This window comes from Triticum dicoccoides, chromosome 2B (genome assembly GCF_002162155.2).
Source record: "Triticum dicoccoides isolate Atlit2015 ecotype Zavitan chromosome 2B, WEW_v2.0, whole genome shotgun sequence".
Taxonomy (NCBI): domain Eukaryota; kingdom Viridiplantae; phylum Streptophyta; class Magnoliopsida; order Poales; family Poaceae; genus Triticum; species Triticum dicoccoides.
The window spans coordinates 29,819,969-29,834,812 of record NC_041383.1 but is presented as its reverse complement, the minus strand read 5'-3'; the positions used below and the strand labels follow the sequence as shown (position 1 = coordinate 29,834,812).

General features: G+C 45.9%; 2 protein-coding genes and 1 long non-coding RNA gene across 8 annotated transcripts; 1 reads left to right on the top strand and 2 right to left on the bottom strand.

The window, feature by feature from the left end:
- Positions 1–997: 997 nt before the first annotated feature.
- On the top strand, positions 998–10,278 carry LOC119361940. Of its 6 annotated transcripts, none has more exons than XR_005173029.1 (13): positions 998–1,175; positions 1,569–2,336; positions 2,420–2,572; positions 2,669–2,914; positions 3,001–3,134; positions 3,281–3,352; positions 3,441–3,789; positions 3,879–4,074; positions 4,152–4,250; positions 4,347–4,603; positions 4,713–4,788; positions 9,235–9,425; positions 9,525–10,278. XR_005173029.1 is itself a non-coding variant. In XM_037627113.1 (12 exons), the coding sequence occupies exons 6-12, from the start codon at positions 3,337–3,339 to the stop codon at positions 9,304–9,306; spliced, it is 1,065 nt and encodes a 354-aa protein (XP_037483010.1). In that variant the 5' UTR covers positions 998–1,175; positions 1,569–2,336; positions 2,420–2,572; positions 2,669–2,914; positions 3,001–3,134; positions 3,281–3,336; the 3' UTR covers positions 9,307–10,278. The 6 variants fall into 6 exon arrangements, 2 of the variants coding, with proteins under 2 accessions (XP_037483010.1, XP_037483011.1); XR_005173032.1 differs by adding an exon at positions 6,297–6,452 and having other exon boundaries at positions 9,235–10,278; XR_005173031.1 differs by adding an exon at positions 6,297–6,501 and having other exon boundaries at positions 9,235–10,278.
- Positions 9,915–10,421, bottom strand: LOC119361943. The gene is made up of 3 exons (XR_005173033.1): positions 10,280–10,421; positions 10,100–10,162; positions 9,915–10,019 (listed from the first exon to the last, which is right to left on the bottom strand). It is a non-coding gene; the product is annotated as an uncharacterized LOC119361943 (long non-coding RNA).
- On the bottom strand, positions 10,420–11,194 carry LOC119360316. The gene is made up of 5 exons (XM_037626007.1): positions 11,084–11,194; positions 10,843–10,977; positions 10,677–10,748; positions 10,485–10,598; positions 10,420–10,449 (listed from the first exon to the last, which is right to left on the bottom strand). The coding sequence occupies exons 1-5, from the start codon at positions 11,192–11,194 to the stop codon at positions 10,420–10,422; spliced, it is 462 nt and encodes a 153-aa protein (XP_037481904.1).
- Between the last annotated feature and the right edge of the window lie 3,650 nt (positions 11,195–14,844).

The window sequence follows — 14,844 nt, the reverse complement described above, 5'->3', positions numbered from 1 at the left end:
CCTGGCCGGTGTTCCCGACCACGCGGGTGGTGGGACGACGGCGAGTGGTGGTTGTGGCGTGGAGACCCCCCTCCTCACCAGCTCTGAGGTTCGGCTCCCCTTCCCTTTGGCTCCTCACCCTCGCCGGTTTCAGCAGCTTTGGTCGCCGGATAGGCGTGGATGGGTGCCTGGTGGTGTGGTTTTGGGACCGTGGGAAACCATCGGTCGGCTGGTCCGGCCCGGCGGCAACGCCGCCCTTCCTCGTTGGAGATGCAGCCGAGGTCCCATCCCAATCCACCCCCGTTCCCCTCCCGGGTGAAAGCCCAAAATCCTTCTTGGATTGGGCGGTGACGGCGCGCTGCGCGTCGTGTCCTCCTTGGAGGTGCCGCCTGGGGAGCGTGCGTTCGGGTGAGGGGCGACAAAGGTGGAGTTTTGGGCGGCTATGGTTCTCAGGTGGCTGTGGGGAGGTCTGGTTCGCCCTCGTCGCTCTGCGGCCTCTCCTGATGTCCTTGCTGCTCGTTCTTTAGTGACTGCTCCCGGTGGCTTTCCCCTGTCTTCCAGGGGTCCTTGGTTGCGCCGGTGTGTCAGACCAGGTGTGCTTATGTCCTAGGAGGTGTGCTCTGTGCCTGTTCCAGGACTCGAGGTCGACATCTCTCCTGCTCTAGGGAGAGCGTCTCTCATGTCCGTCGGCGGCGCCTTTCGATCCAAGGCGAGAGGGTAGGGTCCCTCTACGGCGAGAGCAAAGGAAGATGATTTGTTTCCTCCAACCTTGGACTCAGTCATGTCCACAACTCCACTCTGTTTTGGCAGGTCCTCGTCGTGTTTATGTTGGTCGCAATCCTTGATTTTTGGTTGCTGCGGTCTGCTGACAGGGGGATTCCAATTATCTGTATGGTGTGGTGTGTACTAGAACTATGTAATATTGCATGCGGCCATTAATGAAGTATCCGATCTAGAGAATATTTTTTGTTAACCACGTTATCTATGTACAGCCTGCCTTCCAACCTACCACTGCCCCGCAATAAATCGGCCGCACCAAACTTCGGCCTTATCTCATTATCGGCTTCTGTCCTGTGCAGCTGGCTGCTTGTTCCACACTTGTCTCCAGTAGCTTCTCATGCCCCTGCTCGCCTCCGGCAAAGAATCACCGTGGATCTCGGCGGACTCCCTGAGCTGCGGCTGGTCAAGTACGCCCGGTATGCACTTAGATTAACTCCCATCGCCAGCTTCTATCATGTCGCCCGGGGCGATTATCTGTTTTTATCATTTGTTGGGTATGGATTAGATCTGAGGAATCTAGTGTTTGCTTGCGGAAATCTCGCCATGATTTAGCGTTCTACATGGGTGGAGTTGTATTGTAGATTCAGCCCGGATCTCCTTCCGGATCGTAGGAATCAGCCCCAAAAGCTTTGACCGAATTTGTCCCCGCCGAACAGGACGCACATGCGTCTGCCCCTTATTTCTGAAGGTTGTACTTTAGCACTGGATGTACAGCCGTGTGTTTAGCGTACAACCTGCATTATTTTTAGCAAAAAGATTGCATGATTTCTGCTGTTTTTTTATGGTAAGCATACGATTTTTTTGTGCAGGCTGCAATCATGTCTGACATGGCCAGCTGCGATGGGGATGAACACCCTGAAGGAGTTCTACCACACCGAGCCGGACAATCGGGTGGCGGGGTTGAAGGACAGGCGCCACCGACGCCAACTTCTAGAATTTCAGTTAAGAGAGCTGTTGAAGTAATTCAATCATTTGATGATTACAAGAGGTGGTTGGTAACTGAAATAGGGTTTGGTGGTATGCTGAAGCTCCCTGCCATACTGAAAATGAACCTTAAATTCAGTGCATGGGTAATGAGTAAAGTCAGTGTTAAGCGCCATGCTATTATACTGTCAGGCACGAAGATTCTGAAGTTTTGGGCAGATGATGTGCACAAGGTTTTCGGAATCCCATGCGGTCACCGGAATGTACGAGGCCGTGATGGTTTTATAAACCCTGAGGCCATACAGTACATAAAAAACACACTTGGGATGGACAAGACAGGGGCGCACAGTCTCGAGGCAGCAGAGCAATTCCTTCTCAGGGACATAAGTGAATCATCTAGCAAGCTTGAGAAGGATTGCTTTCAGATTGCATTCGTCATTTTCGTAATGGGTCATGTTTTGGCGCCAACAACCAAACATGACTATGGCACGATAGAATATTGTGGTGCACTTGCTGATACGGAAAGTATATCACAGTTCAACTGGTGCGAGTATGTTCTTGAGTGTCTGATGGAGGCAGTCCGTCGGCTAAAGAATGACATGATGGCAGGCAACATGTCTACTAATTTGGTTGGTTGCCACTTGTGGTAACAGGTTAGTTTCTGTAATACAATCCAGTGGAGTATGTTCCTTGACGCAACACGCTGTCTCTCATTCCCAATTCTTTATGTTTGTAGGTTTTTTTCCTCGACAATGTTGATTTAGGGATGTTCAACAAGAAGCATGATGTCCTCCCTCGGATAAGTGACTTTGACAAAGCAACCATGAAAAATATGATAACTATGTCAACTGACATTGGCACCAGCGTCCTGTCATTTTACAACTGTAAGGTGATGACTCCATAAGATCGCAGCACCCAACTTTCTCGTTTTCTATTTTTTAAATTCTGTTTGTGTGCTCACGGCCCTAGTTTTCAAAATCTTCAGTTCCGCCGTGACGATGACGTGTGCTATACTCGACGGAAGCATCCAGAATGCGATCCTGAAATCAACATCCAAGGAGCAGGCGTTGGCAATGACGACGTATGTATTGGTGATGATACGGCAGCAGTGGCAATGGGAGTGAATGAATCATCTTCGTCGGTTGCTCCCAATCTGGATGTGCGAACACCTCTTCGCGCCCTTGGGCCAATTGATTTTGCGCAGCATCTACAAAGGCGGTACCCTAGCATGGTGAGTCGTTTTTTTTGTCATCTTTTCATGTTCTCCAAGTTGATGTTCGGCGATGCTAATTTGATCTGATATGTGTCATGTACCAGGCATCGCATCTTATATCTATTTTGTTGAGGGAGCAGAATGCCCGGTGCCAGCGCAAAATAAATACAGCCCGTGCTAATATCCAGGCTGACATGATCAAGTTTGTCGATAAACTCATGGATGCACTCAGCACAAGGTGCATATGCTGCATAGCTAGGGGCTTTACTGATTGCCCAGCTAGAGCTGTTGATATACCAACCAGTCCTTCTTTTTAGTTGAGCGGTTTGATTTTTTCGCTGGTATCCTCAGGCTTGAAAACTCACTTGATGTATTTGTTATCAGGAGTGGAGGTGCTGAGGACTCCTGCAGGTCCTAAAATTTCTTGAGTGAGACTTGATATGTCGGCATGCTCCGGTAATTTCATTTTTTTTTTCTAGGTACTGACCAATGTGTGTGAATATAAACCCTTTTAGAACCATGACACCCTGTACAAATTTGTCAGATGGCAACCCCACGGTAAGGAGGAGGCGTGATGAATCAACATCTCACCAGCAGGAAAAGAGGCAGCGGACTGCCGAATCGACTATGATAATTCTCAGAGATCAAATTGAATGCTTTGTTAAACATGTGCTGCAACAGATTTCTGAGTTGTTCATTGACCTCCCGGATGATGGGAGCACCACTGTATTTGGGGAGAGGACGAATGGACTCCCAGGACGCAAATATGTCTATAGGCCTGGTTTCCAGACTGACCCCTGGACAAGGGGTGTTGTCCCTTACCCGCCAACGCCAGCGGTTACGGACCTTTTAGTTGAGTTCTTTGCCACGTCATCAGCTCATCACCTGTCAAGGTACCAGCATGATCTGATCATCATTGTATTGTCTTGAAATTGGTGTACCAAGCTGACTTTTTTGTTCTGTTTGTTGTTGTCTACGGCAGGAACTTTCTTGTTCATGAGAAACCTCGGTTCATACGCATATCAAGGGTCACATTGAAAGAACAGCTGGTCGGGGATGCGGCAATCGATCATGAGCTCATGTCCATCATCATCTGTCGTTATACTCAGGTGGACCAGGAAGCTGATAAGGAATTACCGTATCTCTCATGGAGGCACCCAATTGAACCTGAGTTCTCGGTCAGTTTTTTTTGTGAAAGTCGCCTTGGTACACACATTACATCACAAGTGTGACAGCATCTTCTCGTTCAATGCAGACTTTTGTCTTATCGGATTTCGATTATCTGCACACAAAGTCGATTCAGAACCAGCTATGTGCTAATGATCTGAAGTATGATATTACATCATCACAGCTGGTAGGTCCAATCCGCTAGTTCTGCTTTGCTTTTGCATCCAGAGTGCATGTGCATTTGTGTGTCATTTTTCTGATACATTATTTTGGCCTCTGTTAGTTCTTCACTCCCGTGCCCAGGCCTGAAGGTTGGATGGTGGTTTTCTGGGACATGATCAAACGGTTCATCACCGTCATCGATTCTTTATACACCAGGCAATGCCCACAGCCTCCGACACAGCAGCAAGATGAGATAATTGCCTGGAAGCTTCACTATGCTCTGTTCCACTGCCTTAATGAATACTATGCTGGATGGCCAACAAGCAAAGATGGTTGGACTGTGAAGTTCATGCCAGTCAGTGACAACATAGTTACTCGGTAATTCATCAACATACTACTGTCCGTGTTTGTTCATTTTTCTCATCGGCCACTGCCGCCAAATGCATACTCCCATCACAACTGTTCTTTTTTCTTATGTATGTGCTAGAGATGAAACTGGTGCTTGCATCATCCATATTGCTCGCCAATTTGATGGGGGAAAGCTCAAGTTGCCCATCACGAAGGTAAGGTTCCTCTTTTAACTCCACCCTACTTTACCTCACATTTCAACTCACTAGTACACGCTGGCGTTGTTGCACAACACAACATAGGAAAGTGAATCGGGAAGCAGTACACCAGTGCATGAAGCTCCAGGGCAACTTTTCATCACTTGCAGTTGCAGGAGACGCACTTTGGCATGTCCTCGTTCCATCAGACTCTCCTTTCGACTCCACTTGAGTTATGATCGTCCAAACCCATGAATAAATGTAGCTGTATGTACGACCCTTCCTACGTGCCAAGCTTTTGCACTTGTTCTAAGATCTTGAACCATTTGTTTCCAGTCCAAGTTAGGAACATGTATCCTCAGTACTCCATGTAGTAATATTCATATATTGGTTCTATGGGACCAACCGTTCAATATCAACTTCCATAGTTTTTCACCGCGATGCCGGCACACCCTCGGAACCATCTCGATGGATCTACTTTACCGACAGCTTATCTCATTAGTTTGATATCCGATAACATTCGCCACATGCTTCACGATCTAGTAGACTACATGGAGTCACTTCACTCCAGTACAAGGGCCACGCAACTGAAGCTGGACACAAACTCTATTTAGGTTGTATGTGGTCTATCTAAACGGAATCCGCTCGTTTGACTCGTGAACCATGAAAATCTCCGATCTGAATGCACACACGCATGGACTATCAATAGGACCATGTTTTCATACTGCTTCCCATCTTCAACTGCAAATCAAATGTAGTGCCACGAAAGCATAGACATGCACAAATACTATGGGGAGCATACACTCTAATTTACATGGATGCAGTGCCACACGCTAATGCATTCGAATAGGTTCAAATTCATACACATTCAACATAGCATACTGGGTAACACCGCCCCAGATCACTTGCACACCAGCACTGTGGGATGCAAGCTAAATTTCAGGGGGATATAGTCTCACGGAATAACAACGACCGGGGAAACCTGCAAGCATCACCACACCACACAGACTGGGATGGCAACTAACACTTCCTCCCCCCGGCACACACCTAAACATGATTAGGCCTGGAGCAATTCCCTCGTTAACTTCACATACGTCGTTAACTTCACATACGTTTCACCCAAAATAAGATCCATCATCTTCAGCTTAGAAAGGCAGGATATCCTCTCCAGCATGAAGTCTGGCAGTTCAGCCCTGTTTCCCCTCATGGAGATCACCTCATATGCTATTGATTGATGCATGTACATCAGACGTCCCTGACCATTTAAGTTCATAAGTTAGATATCCCAGGACAACAGCAAAATATTATGTCGACTAAAGTAGGGCACATACCGGTGTGAGTATAGTCTGAAGGTACAACCCAGTGTGATTCCTGATGTAGTTGATAATGTGTAGCCAGCTGTCTTCACTGCAAGTCAGTAGTGGGAATCGTGGTTAGTTACGGAAAATTATCATCAGTTGCAAATTCATAACTGTTCAGTCATATCAACATACATCTCACAACTTTCATGCATGGCGGTGTTGTAGCTGATCCTCCACCCCTGAGACGGGACGTACCACCCAGCGATATTTGCATGGATGCATCGACGAAGACCCTCCAGAATTAAGGTTGCATTGTCTTCGTGCTTGGCCTTCATCACTTCTTTTGGTGATGATGTCTCGCATGGGTCCATCACCAGCAAGGTCTTCTCCTCCGTATCCACCACATATAGCGACCAGCTATTCATCATTGGTATTGGTAACATCAGTTGCAAGTTGTTATGGTAATTAGTAGACATACTAGCACTGGAATTTACCATTTCCATTACTGTGACATCACATTTTACCTTCTTTGTCCAGTCAAGCCTGTAACCTAGTGCTTTGGGACTCATCATGGTATTCATGTATTCAAAGTCCAAGCTGGCCCCCCTATACATTAGTGCCAGCTGCAAGAACACGCAACATATAGTTATCATGTAGCGGGACGAATGAAAACAATTTGACTCCATGGAGATTGCAGATCTTACCACAAAGCGAAGATCAAATATGTGACCGAACCTGATCTGCCATGTCCCATACATTTTCCCTTCCTTGTAGATCAGCATACATGACACAGCTGCCCACCCAACTGAGCTAACTCTCCCGCCTGGTCCAAATTCCTTCACAAAGTCTTCTCCTGAAAGGACCACCAGGTATGGCACAAGATGCTTGTACCACTTCCTGTATTTCACACGCATGGGCAGGCACTTATCAGCAAAGCATCTACTATGTCTATTAAGCCCACATAAGGGATGCAGAATCACAGCATAACTTACTTGTTCCGATCTCTAGAAGTGCTGCCTAGCATTCTGTCCCAGAAATCCACAATATTGCGACCAAGAGGCTCTTCGTGCTTCAGACCGACCTTTCCTGGGAATTTATCTCCCATTTCAGGATTGAAAAATGTTCTCACCATGCCCACATTCAAACTCAGATTGGTGGCCATCCGGCTGGATGCATTGCCTGCCCCCCTAACCACTGTAACACCAATACCATCAGCTGAAACAACATTTCAATCTTACTATCTTAATTTATCTCAGACATACGGGCACTTGTGTCATGAGCATATGAGTTAAGGAAAGACGATGCGAACCTCCGGCAGCATTCTCCATATTTGCTTCCTCCCTTTGGCCATCTGTTGTATGCGTTGGCACGTCAGTTGGCCCTGTGGTACACAGGGAACAACAAGTCACACCTTGCACTAGTGTAAGTTTTTATTTCACAAATCCATGCTTAATTAAATCATAGGTACCTTGTGCAACTTGTCCACCTCTTCTTGTGGCTGCAACTGAACTCTCTCCCCCATCTGCAACTACAATCGCACACAACTAAGTCAGTTATACAGGTAGCAGAAACACATGCACAAGTCATGAAAGAATTATTGTTGGCTTTGTTACTCACTTGTAACCCCTGGGAAGGCGTGACCTACGGGATGTTGTAACACTGATGTTCCCCGTGTTGGAACTCCATTAGTCTGCTGCCTCGTGCGATTGTTTGCACTTTGACTTCTGGCAACTTGAGATGCAGTACCATCTGCATCCATGTTTTGATTCTCCACATGGTTGTTATCATGGAGGTCATGTTCATCTGAGCTCACCACAGGTGATGGCTCCCTACTCCTTGGAATGCGTCTTATCCTCTGCCGACACCTCCTGCTCCCCCTGTTTGCACTTCTCTTGTGACGCCTCCTACCTCCTGCAGCAGATGGGTTGTTCAAAGCCACATATATGTTTCTGACACCTGCATTACATGTCACAAACTATCTGTCAGCCTGCTGCACTTTTTTTCCCATGTTGCATACCCAATCATATGTATGCAACAAATATTACAATTACTACCTTCATCAGACTGAGTTGGATCTTCAACAATGGGGACTGGCACTGATATGCTAACAAAACCCCGAGGTGGAGTTGACCCAACACAACGAATCCCTATAGAAACATCATGTTATTTCCACCAAACTATGCCAACGCAATTATCATTCCACATGCTACTGTGCTTACCATTTACCACAGTCTGGTATTTCAAGCTTTCAGTCACATTACCACCACTTCCAGGCATGGATCCCAGGAACTCCTCACCTGCGAATTTCAACAATTTTTTAGGCAGTGCTCATACATGCAGTATAGATTGCCTCTGTTCTAATTTCCACCGAAAGTGCTCACCATTAATGTTTGTCTGAAATTTCAAGCATTCAGGGATTACGTCACCGTTCAGAGTTGCATGAACTTCAGCTTCACCTGTGTAGCATGCAAAACAAATTATTACTTTTTTGGAAATCATGCCTGGACAGAGAATCGCCTGGCAAGCACTGCAGATACCTGGCACTTGGTTTCGAGCATCACCGGCACTGTGATCGCTGCTTGTTACGCGGTCTACGAACTCCTCTACAAATGGCTCATCAACAACTTCAGTTTCATCAATCTGTGTGAAGTACATGTTGCCGGTGTGGGTTATGGGCACACTTGTCACCAAATCGATAAATGGGACCTCCATCTCTGCATCACAGGTCATAAATAAATAATATTTGTCAAAACACAATAACACTTGTACTTGAACACACAGATCCAGTTGAGGCACTTTACCATTTGCATCATACAAATTTTGTACTGCCGAAGCAAACAGACCATCTATTCCATCGGCTATGCTCGTTGCAGCTGTATCATCAAGTAGGTTGTCATGATGCATGTCCAGCATTTCATCGTATGATTCCCCACTAGGACTATCTGGTGTCAGAGCACGATCTCCATTAGCTTGTCCTGAAGCGACAACACCCACATCTCTTGCACCTTCATTTCCATATCGGTTTTGCCGATCTAAGTCCATTGCCACTCCTTCAGCTGTTCAAATGTGTAGGCATCTAAAATGTCAGCAACCATATGGATGAAGTGGCAAGTTTTTTTTGTTTTTGGTCATTCTAACCTTGGATATCGGACGATGCTTGCAGGAATCTAGCAATCAGCGCTCCATGGGTGCTGAAATCATTTTCCCTCTGCTCTGGGAGAACATATGGATCTGAATCTGGTAGACCGCTATCAACGATAGCATGCACTGGTGTCCTTGGGCTATCTTCCAAAGCATCGTTCTGATTCATAGCCATGTCAATTCCTTCTGTTCGATGAGCAACATCTTAATCAGGTTAGTTTCCCCTATAAGAATGATGTGCCTTGGGAAATAATATGAATGTACAATGTATTATTGCACTTCTTGTTTTACCTGATGCCACTATGTGAGCAGTTATAACTGGGTCGGCTTCAAGTTCAATGTGAATAGGGGATCCAATTTGTGCTGCTCCAATGGGGACTAGGGGTAATGCTGTTTCTAAACCAGGGATATGGCCTAATGATTTTGCACTCCCAACATTACCTGTCATGGTCATCAATGGAATTTCAACCGGCGCCACTCCCCGCCCACGTTGCTCTGCAAAAAAATAATTGATTTGTCCTGTCAAAAGTATGAAACCTTACTTCAGCGGTCAAGTTATACCAGATGGTCTATTACCTTGGTGATGCATGATTCTCAACCGGTTCCTGCCTATGCGTTCATACCGACTTTGCATGTCCTCATCACTGTCTGATGACTCAAAGCCAATACATGGCTCCATCACCTGTTTACCAGGGTCATCTGCTGCAATTTCCACTATGCGGCTGCGTTGACGAGCTTCGTAGCCTCCTTCCTCAATTACCACAGGCGGCAGTCGTGCTACACGTGCCTGATCTGCAAGGGAGGCATCTGCGGCAACAACACTGTTTGTTAGATCAGAAAGGAGTAATTTGTAATTTTCTGAATTTAGTTCTGAATTTGGTTTTTACCTATTGCTGCAACCAACTGTCGATCATCTTCTGAAGCAGTGTCGTAGCTTTCATCGTCTTCACCTGTTGCATTCAGGTGATCAGATATAATTCAAATTCTACTTTTCCTACCACAAATGACAGAACATGTCATAACCATGCATACGTACTGAATTGGAAACCTATGTGTTGGGGAGGTACCTGATTCACTCATTGCCTGGTCCGTGGCATCACGCATGCTAACTATAAGTGTGCCAGCATTGTCCCCCACTTCGGTATGGTTAACAGGGCTGATCAGCTGATGTGCATCTATATCTGCGATGGCTAGGGATGCACCATTTCTATCTGAACCTTCTATCATCAACACATTTCTGCTGGGCACTCCATCGTCGCCTTGCACTGTAACCCCCAGCTCACTCTCGTTACGAGATGCTTCTTCTTGGTTCCTGTCACTTGAAGAGGCGCCTGCATTTCCATTGTCGACACCACCTCCATTGTTCATGGCCGAAGGAGCAAACAGCTGCAGTAATGTCAGCATGTGTCAATAGCAACATCATCTTCCTCCGAAATTTATAATTCATCACCCAGGCTCACTCACCAGATGTGCCATCGCTTCCATCAAAGGATGCCACCTCCACATACGCTGCTCCATGTAACCTTCTGGCCTTGTCTGCAAAACACAAGGAAGACAAAATCCATCAATAAGTTTCACACAAGAAAATCAAACTCATTTGCCATCAAAAATTAGACAAAACATATATTACTCTATAGTAGCCTGGGTTTTCCCTCTCAAGTTGAATCAGCACCCTAACAATTGGAAGGGTGTGTGCACAAATTCTGGGTAGCAGGTTCGATCTTAAGTTGGCAAGACCATAGTCCACCCAGTCGAACTGAAAGTGCTGCAATGTGGATATGGACCACTAATCATTAGCACATGCAGAAGTACGTCCAACATGGGCTCTCAGCATGCCAAACAAAAACGTACATCATCTGTAGATTTATTACCTGTAGAAACAATGGATTTCCACCTAGGATAATCAGGTCAGCTCCGTTGGCCACCCCCTCTGGATATCTATTTGCAGATATCCTGAGCACGTCTATGGAGTATCGCGCCATGTTGTACTCACCTATTGCCCATGGCTCTTGAACTAAGGCTAGTAGTTCATCAGGAATGGACGAAACTGATTGTCTTGGGCCCAGTAAAGTACATGCACCAAGCAGGCTGCATGCAACGACAAAAGCAGTTGTATCATGTTTGTCCATGGAGCACGGATCTATCTTGCTAATTGCGTACTCTAGATCTTCCACCTTCAGACCACCTTTGCATCCTAGCCTAATCAGTGATCTAACTCTCTTCACCGTTGTAGATCTAGGCAGAGATGTACTGAATGATACTATCCTACCATGCCCACGCAAACCCAAGATCCTAACTCCATCTTGGTCGCGTATCGGCCTTACTTGCCCATCTGGCAAACGTAAAGTCAGTACCGGCCCGCTAGTGTCAACCCTACCCAAGAGTTCGCCAAAGAACGGACGATCTATTGGCCCTGCGCATCTGTTCGTCAGCAAGCGAGCCATTCCAGTTGGCTCGGCCGCATGGTAGAAGAGAGTGCTCAACCCTAGAAACGGATTAGTTGCAAACATGGATCTGTACGAGGGCTGCCTTGCCGCTGCATCGACAACTGCAAGCGCCTGGCTACCCCACCCGCTGTTCCTTCTAGCTGGCCTTCCTCACCGGCGGCCGGCGGATCTTGCTCGATTTGGAGTTCTAGGGGGGCAAGCCATCTTCTGCAACAAATAAACCACATGCAACTACATCAGGAAGATTTGTGGTGGGAGGTACGTATGGAAGCATGCAAAGCTAGATCGACCAAGCATCTGACGGCAAAAAACAACAAAACCAGATCACAGCCGGTCCGACAGATTCATCACTAAATTTGCGGCGGCGGGAGCAAGACCAGCAATAAATCGGAGACCGGAGCAAGACCGGCGTCACAATAAAAAGTATTCTCAAAGCAGATCAGAGCTTACCAGAGAGACAGCTCCCCGCGTCCACCGCAGAAGCTCAGATCTGGAGTCTACAGCTTGGAGCTTTCTCCTTGCAAAGTTCCAAGGGGGATACTGGCGCAGTGTATGCAATGGGGGAAAAGTGAGCACTGTGGAAGAACACGGACAAGGTTAAAACCGCAGTCGCCCCCACCCCCCAGCACTGTTCCAGCTACCGTACTCAAGAAGGCTTTTACTGCACCCCGCACTGTATTCTATTGTTTTAAAACTAGTAACCCGTAGCCACCACAGGTTTTTGGATTCCATAGACGCGAATTCTGCCGCCCCTCACACACATTCATTAATCTTTTATTACACCCGCACCTCTGTAGGATTTTCACCTGCGCTGCCGGACACGTGTCAGTTTTATCAATATGCCCCCTCGTTCCAAGAAGTACCTTTCATGGGATCACACACCCGTGCACCCTTTCCCAATCATAATTACCTTTTGGTACAAAGCCGGAAGGATCTATGCAGTTCTGCATAGATATTTCGGGACCAGCACGAGTACTGCACGTACCCTTTTTAAAGGAAGGTCCCTACTGGGGGGCCAACACGAAAAGCGGAAGCGGACAATTCCAGGGGATATTTTTCAGTCATCACCCCCACCACTCCCGTTGACTACATGCATGTTTTTCAGTTCCCTACTCTGTGTTCACACTTGTCTCAGCACTGCATGCATGCACATGCAGCGACCGGGAGACCAGCCCATGTCTAGAAATGATTTTTGAAAAAAATAAAGAGCAAACTATGAGGCAGCTGTAGTTCAAATTTGACCCGCTTCTAACTGAATCGGCGGGAATTTGTCTCTTTCACCAGAGGTGGATCAAAACTTTTTACACCCAACCATTTGGTCAATTGTGCATTAAATATGGCCTAGTATTTCAGAAAAATGATTTGGTCCAATTTTGCAAGAATTATTTGGTAGGTCCTTCATAAAAAATCCTCATTTGGGGCACTCGAAAAATGGAAAATGGCTCTTTTGTGCAATGAAAGTGAAAACTCCCTTAGGCAACATTATTTGGAATTCCAAAATGCACCCTTGTGCACAATATGAGATCATTTGAACAAACTATGCCATGAATGTGGCCATAAGATTGATCATTTGGCTTAAAAGTCATGAATCTTCACCCATGACAGCTCATTTTTTAGAACACTTTTTAAAAATAATTTCCGTATTAGAAGTTTATTATTTTTCTTGGAAACTTGGTCACATATAATGACACAATGCGAAGGTTTTCCAATTTTTTGATTTTTTTTGAATTTTTTATGCCCGTTTCAAAATGCTGTCAAAATGGCGGGCTTGATTGTTCCTAGCTAGTGGTTGAATCTTGAAAAACTTTTAATGTTTTTCTGATTACATAGGTACTTATTTACCAAGAAATGATTTTTGAGAAAAATAAATAGCAAACTACGAGGCAGCTGCAGTTCAAATTTGACCCGCTTCCAACTGGATCGTCGAAAATTTGTCTTTTTCACCAGAGATGGACCAAAGCTTTTGACACCCAACCATTTTGTCAATTGTGCATTAAATATAGCCTGGTATTTTATAAAATTGATTTGGTCCAATTTTGCAATAATTATTGTAGGTCCTTCACAAAAAAACCTCATTTCGGGCACTCGAAAAATGGAAAATGAATTTTTCGTACAAAGAAAAGGAAAACTCCCTTTGGCAACATTGTTTGGAATTCCAAGATGCCCCCTTGTGCACAATATGAGATCATTTGAACAAACCATGCCATGAATGTTGCCATAAGATTGATTCTTTGGCTTCAAAGCCATGAATCTTCACGCATGATAGCTCGTTTCTGAGAACACTTTTTTTAAAATAATTCTTGTATTACAAGTTTATTATTTTTCCTGGAAACTTGGTCACATATAATGACACAATGTGAAGGTCTTTCAATTTTTTGGTTTTTTTTGAATTTTTTATGCCCGTCTCAAAATGCGGTCAAAACGGCGGGCTTGACCGTTCCTAGCTAGTGGTTGAATCTTGGAAAACTTTTGATGTTTCTCTGATTAAATAGGTATTTATTTACCTAGAAATGATTTTTGTAAAAAATAAATAGCAAACTATGAGGCAGCTGCAGTTCAAATTTGACCCGCTTCCTACTGGATCGGCGAAAATTTGTCTTTTTCACCAGAGATGGACCAAAGCTTTTCACACCCAACCATTTGGTCATTTATGCATTAAATATGGCCTGGTATTTTAAAAAATTGATTTGGTCCAATTTGGCAATAAATATATTGTAGACCCTTCACAAAAAAACTCATTTTGAGCGCTTGAAAAAATAAAAATGAATTTTTAGTCAACTACGACCAATTTTTTAGTCAACTACGACCTATTTAGAAGGTCATAACATCGTTCGTGTGTACTGCATTTTGATTGGTCCGTTGGCGCTTCACGCGGATCATGCATGGAACACCGTCGGATAATCGCGGATCCAACGGTAGTCCTCACCCCAAGCCCACATAAGCCGAAACCCTAGCTCTCAGGATGCTCGTGGACTTTTTCCATCCACCCCCCGCCTCCTTTCTTTCTCCCCTCACTCTCTTCTCCTTCCTCTCTCCCCTCCCCTGTGCTGCACGCCCCACTGCCGCCCGCGCGCGCCCTCACCTCCTCCAAGACCGCCGGAGACCCCCACCCTCTCCTCTACCCCACCACCGCCGGTGCCCCCAAGCCTCTACCACCACCGCCGCCGGCGCGCCGGAGACCGCGC